Raw genomic sequence first — 9329 nt, forward strand, 5'->3', positions numbered from 1 at the left:
GTGTGACAGAGCCAGGAACAAGGCATAGGCAAAGTGAGGGCTGTCCTGCAAAGTACCCTGTTGGTGCTAGCTAATCTGGTGACCATAAATAAGGTGTTTGGAGGCATTTTGTGCCTTATCCTCTTTTTTTTTCTTCACTTTTTTCCCTTATTTCCACATACTGATGTCAAGATATACATAATCTGCATATCCTGAAAAGAGCTAAATATCAGCCTGTTTCAAAATTAAAAATTCTGATTTCTAATTAAATCTTTCTTTCCTTTCTAAAGGTTTGTAAGAATTATTTGCACTATAAAACTTGAAAGTAGTATTTTATATGAGAAGATTTTTTGCAGAATGCCATCATATCAGCCATAAGTTTGATCTTATTATGAAGTATACTTAAGTGAATATGCCTATGTACTTTGTCTAAATATTTTCTTTTTAAAAAAATTAATAATGCTGGACTAGTATCATAACCCATATGTTACTGTTTGCTTATGAACTGAGAGCAGGTTTTTTTACTTTCTGCTCCTGAAGGTAGTACTAAAGGTTGTAGCAAAATTTAGAAAATATTTTTTAAATTCTGAAAGACTTTTTTCCCTCTCAATATAATGTGGTAAGTTACAAGGAAAAAAAAATCTACAAAAATGACCCAACTGTAGGGGAAAAAAAAGAATTAATGATAAGTTAGTGTTACTAGACACATTACTTTTGAACCCCAAATCTATTGAATGCAACAATTCTCTTAATTCAAAGACACTCACCTTGCAAGCACTGATACCAGTAGCATTTGTGATGCATTACAACTTTCACTAGTGCTTTGTGTTTGAAAATGTAGCCTTCCAAATTGATTCTTCCGCTTTAAAATGTGACTTAACTAACTTATCAGGAATTCTTATAGGCGTATCCTTAAAACTTTCTGCATCTCTGTGAAGTGTTTATACGATGCTTAATAGTGTCTGCAAGCTGCTGTTTTACTCAACTTTCCTGAATTTCAAACATCTATATTTTACTCTCTTATATGCTTTTAACTAAGGTATAGTAGATGCATTTTTGCTTCGGTACTAATTCGAAATGTAATATTCATTTCTTTAGAAGACATTTTTGTTGTTGTGCATGCCTAGTGTTTTGTATGTTGTATATTGCATTCAGAATATTTTTTTCCTTCTCACCTATCCACAAATGCAATGCCGTTCCCATGATGCACCTCTGCTTGCTGTTTACCTGTATGTTAATTCGCTTGAATCCCATTGGCCCACTGCCATCATGTGCTCGCTGCCTGTTATTAAAAGACTCAGTCGACTGCCAAAGCAATGAAGCGACCTCTCGAAGCAACTGTAGACCTGGTACTTTGACCTTTCACCTTTTGCTTTGCATGTAGCTTTATTTTTGGGTTTTTTTTATTTTTCAGAGAAGCAACTAATGAAATTTGTATCGCTTTACTTTCGAACATCAACCGGAAATGATTTCACATACTCGTTAATTTACCGGAAACTCTATTTATCCATCTCATTCTCATACGTAATAAACGCAGACGATTTAGTTTGGTTCCTAACATGGTTTCATTTTTTTAAATATCCTCTCATGAAAAGTCGAATTGAGATAAAACTGCTTCTGTAATTGAAAACGCTTAACGTAATCCATTAATCTGTATAATAATAGGAAATTGTATTTAAATGAAAAAAAGAAAATACTTGGCAATGAAACACAAGTGGTTTTTTCTCCCTATAATATTTGAAAATCTATTTAAAAGCAATGCCATTTTCGTTGCTTTAAAGGCCTTTCTTTTCAGTAGTTGTGCTGCTACAGTTTTAGGTTAATAGTACCATGCTTTTGCTATCAATAACAAAATTTCACTCATTTTACATTGCTGTGCTTTGAGTTAATATGCATGGCGAGGCATCTTTAGCCGCTTTAAAATAATAATAAATTTTTGTATTTATGTATATGTTACAGACAACACCTTAAGTCGATGCCGTTTTAACTAACTTTCTTATTTACAGGCCTTTCCTCCTGGTGTTCTTCACCCTTTACCAAAGAGACAAGCACTTGAAAAAAGCAATGGTGCCAGTGCCGTTTTCAATCCCAGTGTCTTGCACTATCAACAGGCTCTTGCCAATGCTCAGTTGCAGCAACACGCAGCGTTTATCCCAACAGGTATGTTGTACCCCCACTGAACCAATTTTGGGTTCCTAAGGTAGAAAGGCAGTTGCACTTAACAGAAGATTTCATTACTCTCCCTGCCCTACTCGAGGTGAAGCCTACACAGATATTTACAGATATTAATTCCTCCAGCAAAGTACGACAATTCAAGCAGAAATTTCAACACACCATTAGGCTGCTTTTCGCATTCATAGCCTCGTTCATCATTGTCCACAGTTTGCCCCTTTTTTCTCTACCTTAAATTGGCTGTATTTTGACTTTTATCTGCCAGTGCTCTCCTAGGAGACGAGAGGGCAAAGTTCTGCTAAACAGAAATGCTGGGAAAAGATGGCTTCAGCGATGCCATGAGGAAGCGTGCCATGGCCAGGGCGCATCCTCCGGCTTCCCTGGGTGCTGTTTTGCAGCCGTGGGGGTTACCCCAGCCGCACACGAGAAGGGGAGCACCAGCCAAAACCTCCCAGTCGATACCTGCGTGGAAGCACTGGCAAAGCACGCCGCTCCCTGCAGCCGCACTAAGGGGCTTTGAGGCATCAGATGCGTTTTCATGGTTTTCATTTTGGAATGCCACCAGGACTTTTCCTAGCATTTGCAGCTGATAGCTGGGGGTCATACTTCCTAGGGGTGACCTGAAGACGAGTGAATGTAATTTGCATTTCAGTGCTCAGAACTCTGTAAACGTCAGAGTATTTGGAGCTTGCTTGTACTCCACCATGGCTGGTGGCAAGGCCTCTCTTTAGCGCTGCGAGAGAAAGAATGTGCTAGGTGCTCATGTAAATAGTAACATCACAGCCCTCTAAATTATGCCAGTCACTCCCACTCCAAACTTCTCAAAGGTAAAGATCCTGCCTAATGATTCCTGTGGTTTCATTTGTAATTAACAAATTACATATTTTAGTATCGAGTGTGAACTTCCAGAATCATTTAAAACTATGTGTTTGCAAATGCGCCTGACATTTCAGGGATGTTATTTTAGTTTATAGCAATAATGTCGGTTAAACAAGGAATGAAACGCAGCACACGATGATTTCCCGATCTATCAGCATTCCCATATGTTTTTAAAGATAAAAACAAACACAGATGGCTTTGACTTCATGGAAATTTGCTATAAGGCCTGAGTAACAACCTTGGAGCCTGCCCCTGTATTTATAACAGTAAGTTAGAGCATGCCGTATTTTTAGCACATTGGTGCACCAGAATATCTGTGGCAGAAAACGTACTGACATTTATGGGAGTGTTTGAAAAAAATAAGCAAATTATGAGACTGCCTATTTGGACATGAATGGAAGACTGCCCTGTGAACTGTGCTTACAAATGTACAGAAATTTCCACAAATTCATTTTACATTGTAACCCTGACTATTTGCAGTATGATACGCAATGTTCCTTCTCTTAAGCACTCTCTTTCAGGGCTTATCGCTATCATGTGAAATTGCCAAGGATTTTAAATTAACAAAATACAGTAGTTTAAGCCTTTTTCAGTGAAATAGTATTTGGATATTTCCCAGACATTTGGAGTACTCATGCTTCCTTAAGTAGCTTGTTCTTTGTGCTTTTTATTGTCCATCCCTCTTTCCAACTAAGGGGTGTAATTATAGTGTTTCCTTACAAATTTCTGATGGTGGGAAGGGTGGATCTTGGAAGCAAACCTTAAGGGCCAGGTTGTTGGCAAGCCCCAAAACAAAGAAGAAACAGAGGGATAACTTAGCAGATGGAGCCCCAGCCCAGAGTTGCAAACCTCTCTCACGGTGCTGAACCTTCTGCTCTTTGCCAACACCATCAGCACCTCGAAAGGATGTTAGAGAGAGGAGTGGGGTGTGGGAGGAGGCTAGGAAAAGGGGACCCCCTCTATATGAGTGGGTGTCACGAGCTTTTCATTAAAGATGCTACATCTGATATTCCCACGTTTCCCAGGAAGGTTGTATTTGGTGGGTGTAAGGACTGTGTCATGCCACCCAGGTCTAAGGAGCACTGCATGACATTATCTGTTGGATTGTAAATGATTATGTGATATTTTCTGAACTGGTATAATTTTCAAATGTGTTCCTTGTGTGTGTGTGTGTGTGTTAAGTTAAATTTTAAGACAAGTTTTGCTGCTGGAATATATATAAAACTTAATTGTTTTATATAATTTCTCTGCTTTCTTAACCACTTGCTGCCCTAATAAAAAGTGTGGGGCTTGACTTAGCATGGCTTACCTCCAAAGTTCTGCACTCCGTTTGTTTTACATCAGTTTGATTGCTTTGTCACCTTCTCCTTATTGTTTGGTGAATGATCTCAAAAACAACAGATCTTTTCTCTCTCCCCATTGCTGTTTGTTAGTATTTCGATAGCCTCTAGAGGAGGAACTGTGTGTATTTTCTGGGGACTGTTCTTGGGTAAGGTCATTCATAGTTAACGCTGCTACTGCGACAGCCTGATAAGGGGCTCTGGTAGTAATTAAGCAGGAATACAGGAAGCATATTTGACTTTGTATCAAATATGCGTGTACGTGGGACTGGTCTCCTTACAGAATCACAGAATCTCAGGAGTTGGAAGGAACCTCAAAAGATCATCCAGTCCAACCCCCCTGCCAGAGCAGGATCACCTAGATCAGGTCACACAGGAACGCGTCCAGGCAGGTTTTGAATGTCTCCAGAGAAGGAGACTCCACAACCTCCCTGGGCAGCCTGGTCCAGTGCTCTGTCACCCTCACAGTGAAAAAGTTTTTCCTCATGTATCCTCCAGCAGCTTGCTATATGCACTGTACTGTCACAGTCATATATTCTTTGGTCAGAAGCACCTCTCCACCTCAGGTGTCGTGTTAAGAACATTAACATCAAACACAAATTTGGCAAAACCCTCGAGAACGGTATCGGCCAATTCAATGTTAGGTTCTCTCTCTGCTGCACATCGAAAAGTTGCACAGTGTTGAGCTGAGTTACTCAGTGAGTTCTAAAATCCTCAAATAATGCGATATTTAACCAAAGACATTTCTGTAAACAAAAAGCTGCTGCTGCAAAAGTACTAAGTGAAAGGGTAAAAGTACTAAATAAAAAAGTGTAGGAATTATCTTGTAAGTCTACAGAAACCTGCCAGAAGTCAGAGAGTATACTCGGGTAGTAGTTTACCAAGAACATAATCACCTTCTTTGTGTAAAAGCAAAACTATGAATGACCTTACAGTTGCATTTAACTAACTTACTTCTCTGTGGTTATGCTTGAATCTCACTTTGAATGTTAACTCTAAACAGCTAACCTGTTTCTTCCCTTTATCCACTTTTTTCACTTACCATTGCATGACATGCAGGGTCAGTTTTGTGCATGACACCCGCTACCAGTATTGGTAGGTTCCAAATTTCTTTATTGATCTCTTTCATATACTGTATATGATGTATATTCATTCACTTGTTTCAAAAATCCTAGGCAAGATTTAGACACTGACTAGAATTAAAGGTTCACTTGTCCTTCTGGTTGACTTTGCAGAGTGTTTAGATCTGTAGCCGAAAGCTGCAGTTTAGATGTGATATCACCTGCTATAACAACTACACTGCAAAAGCATAATACCATGAATTCCAGTCTGCTTTTCAGTTGTCAAAGTTTTATTTCTCTTTATATTTTATATTGTCTAGTACTATAAAATCACATAATACTGGAAAAAGCCAGCAAATTTCATCAGTGTTTTAAAGTTTCATAGTGGTGTGCCTATTTCTCCTTTTTGCTGTGTGTTAGAAAGTTTTATCAGCGTTTCCCAGAAATGCCTACTTTGATCCACAGAGGTTCCCGTGAAACCTGTGATCTGAATCTTGCTCTTTCTTTAAATGTGTTTGCAGCTTGGAATTCACATTTTGGGCATGCAAAATGGAAGTCCAGTGCTACAGTCTCTAAGACAGAAAAGTAATCTTCCTTCTATTCTATAGCCTTATCCCAGTGATTCTTTTTTTGTGGGACTAATGAGATAAGCAGTTAAAATATCAAGCCTTTAAAACATCAAGTTAATAATTCTCTCATGAAGATGCTGATTAAAATTAATTCTTAAAATGAGCAAAAGCAGCAACTTTCACAAAACCGACCTTGGCTTTTTAGATCAAACAAAGTAGTGTTTAAATCAGGAAAATTATTATCATCCTTCTCCTGATTCTTGCCTCAAAGCAGATGGTAATTTAACTCAGATAAAGTCTAACAGTTATGCAGTGCTAGTAGGAAAAAAATGCATAAATTGGATTATAAAGGAAGACAGTGAGTATCTGGCTTACTTCAAAATGAAGACACATGAAAATAAATCATTTTTAAAATTGTGTTTAAAAATTAGGAAAAACAATTATGAGTTTCCTTCCCAGTACAAACCGCTGTAGTTTTTTGAGCAGGATTTTATTTTGGAGCACTTTATATTGATACTGGGGGAAACCAAATTGCCCATGTAACAGTTCCCAGGTCGCAGGCTTAGTTTGGTAGAGACCTCGTTTGCACAAGTAATCCTGTTCTTAGAGATAACACCTGAGTTTTCAATGGTCCTACTTGCTCTTTTTTTTTTTCTGGGAATCGCCGATTGTGTTGACAACCTTCCTTTAATTGTACTTGTAATAAGCTATTTTCCCTTTTTTTTTATTTCTCCGCCACGCTTTCTCGCTTTGCACTGTGATTGCATGCCATCTGCCGGTTTAACCCATGACGATGGCTTGCCGCTCTTGATATTCACCATGCCAAAAATACCACTTCTCTTACCATAATGCTGCACCCTCCTGTTCATTGCTTCCATGGTTCCCCTCCTGAAAGTACCCATGATGCACAACGCTACGGCCGCCACTGTCTCTGCAGCAACAACTCCTGCAACAAGTGTTCCCTTCGCCGCAACAGCCACAGCAAATCAGGTTTGCTCCTTTTAAAGCTTTCTTTCACAAGATCCCGAACTCTAAATGAGTGCTGAGATTTTTGTTTGAATTTTCTTTTTTTAACAAAAAAAATTCTCCCGGAGAATTTTTTTTTTTCTGTGTTTACCCCATCAAATTTTACTTTTATTTTAAAGTCGTTTATAGCAAGTGTTTGTGGGACAGGTTGCACTTATTTAGAGTTAACATTTGTTGCAAATAATGATGTAGCTGTGTTTTGTGTTGCGATGTTTGTACCTAATTACTGTGTAATTAACCCAGCTGGAGTTAGAATCACCGTAGTACTGGACTACTTACAAAAGTCGATTTTATTAACTCCTGAGTTCAAAAGGAAGATGATCAGAGGTTTCAAACATTCAGGTGTGTCAATGTAGCCTTCTCCATGCCGTGTGTGGAAGTGACTAATTTGTAGGCATGGAAGCTGTCTCAAATCATAAGTGGAACAAAGCAGCTGAAATAAAAAGATGAGAGAAACAAAATTGAATGTTTTCCGTAGATGCTAGCGATCAAAACAGCACTTGAGACTATGACTATTTATGACTATGCCTGCTTTGTGTTCAAAAGTGTATCTTTAACCTGGGAATTATATTTCCCTAAGGAAGGACATCGTTATAAAGACCCCATAGGATTATTGGCAGAGGCAGCCTAGGAAAGATGATGCTTTCTCCTTTTCTTCTGTGGTTTGTTATGTTAATGGCAGTTTTCATTTCGGTAGGGTTTCCCCCTGCTCCTGTAGGACCTGATTCCCAGGGAAGAGGCATCTCCTGCAGCCTTGACTCCTCTGTTGAGGCTGCAGAGATCCTCACCCCAATGCACCCAGCATCTTCCTGGAGAGGGGCTTGCACAGCAGTTGGGTCACTCTGGCTTTTCTGTTGCTTCAGGAGCTCTGAGAGGTCAAACTGAGGAGGAAGCAAGCAAGTTTGCTCACCAAGAGAAAGCACAGGGCCATGTTTCCCCATCACCTTTCCTTGCCTTGCTTCTGGCCAAGGACAAGCTGCAGCAGACCCGGTAGAAGCCCTCACCCGTTGATTCAGTCTCCTCCACCTACCAAGGAATTACAGAGAGATCAGTGAAGACGTTTTGCTTAATAATGTTACAACAGCAGATTTATTTTTTTTTAAACTGTTGGTCCCAAAACTATTTAAAGTATCCCGTGGAAAAATAGAAGTTGCCACAAGAGTTTATTTGTAATAATTCAGGAAAAATATACTACCTCTGAAATACACCCTACTTTCTCAAAGAAACACAAACCAGTTAATTTTTTCCTTTTTTTCTTTTTTTTTTTCTTTTTTTTTTTTTTTGGAAAGGCTTATTTGACACCATTGTGGTGTTTGTGCTTCTAGCATTTTCATCAAAGGAGGGATGTCATTTTATATGTTCTTTTTCTGAGAGCTGGCTTGTTTTAATGAAAAAAATGTGTGGGCCAAGGAGGAAAGTGCAGCAGGCAAATGGTGCATTTCACTTTCCATAACAGCATCTGTAGCAGAAAATTGTTTGGTGGTTGTACAGTTTTGTGGCCCCAAAGTGGTGACAGAGGGACTTGAAGGTGCCAAGGGACTATGAGAAAACGGGGTCGTTTGGGGAGGGTGTCAGCTGGGGACCCTCTCCAGTGTGGGAATATAGCCAGTGCTGCTCTGCTGCTTGCACTTCTGAGTGACAGTGGGGCTCACTGGGGCTGAAGTTGAATAAATACATGTACACCTACAAAAAGACCAGTAAGCAGTCTTTTGGAGGTTTCTTTTTAGTTAGTAGGAGTACTTTCACATGAGTACCTAGCGTCACTGGGCAGACATAGGTGTGCCTTAATGCACTTTCTCATCTAGCAGGACGGCAGGCAGAGCCCTTCCTTTCCCAGTGCAGATTTTGTTTGCATTAGAGCCCTGAAGCATTTTAAATTTGACAGGAGTTGTAAAAAGTGTCCGTCTGTATTTATTTAGTTGTGTATATTTGTGTGTATGTATACCTGTAACTCCATGCCAAAATTAAAGGGCAGTTTAACACAGGGAGGGGTTTCCACTTGTCTAGCTTCAAGCATTCGGAGGTTTGGCATCCAGTTCGTCAGCTTTTCTTGAAGTCCGTGTTCAGGCAAGGTAAATTGCCCTGCAGGGTCCTGAAAGGGGTGTAGATGCACAGCCGAAGCTCTGCACCACCGCACGTGGTAGAGATGAGTCCCACCCCAGCAGCTTTCCTCATTTGCTTCTGTAGTGTGTGCTGTTGGCCGTCTTGTCCTCTTCTTGACCCTGTCTTCATTTTAGTCACTGCAAACCTCTGAAAACTAAAAGCTAAAAACTGTAAAAAACTGTGTATTTGGAAGTAGGGAA

General features: G+C 39.6%; 1 protein-coding gene across 8 annotated transcripts in view; it reads left to right on the forward strand.

Moving 5' to 3' along the window:
- MBNL2 (muscleblind-like splicing regulator 2) overlaps positions 1–9329 on the forward strand; it is a 74571-nt gene that overhangs the window by 49152 nt on the left and 16090 nt on the right. For 2 of the 8 annotated variants that reach the window (XM_010192226.1, XM_010192229.1), the window contains 2 exons: positions 1986–2139; positions 6896–6990. In XM_010192226.1, the coding sequence (XP_010190528.1) occupies positions 1986–2139; positions 6896–6990 (249 nt within the window). Of the gene's footprint in view, positions 1–1274; positions 1329–1985; positions 2140–5429; positions 5466–6895; positions 6991–9329 lie in introns of all 8 variants that reach the window. The other 6 variants (XM_010192227.1, XM_010192223.1, XM_010192222.1 and 3 more) reach the window with 5 other exon arrangements.

This window comes from Mesitornis unicolor, unplaced genomic scaffold (genome assembly GCF_000695765.1).
Source record: "Mesitornis unicolor isolate BGI_N332 unplaced genomic scaffold, ASM69576v1 scaffold2509, whole genome shotgun sequence".
Taxonomy (NCBI): domain Eukaryota; kingdom Metazoa; phylum Chordata; class Aves; order Mesitornithiformes; family Mesitornithidae; genus Mesitornis; species Mesitornis unicolor.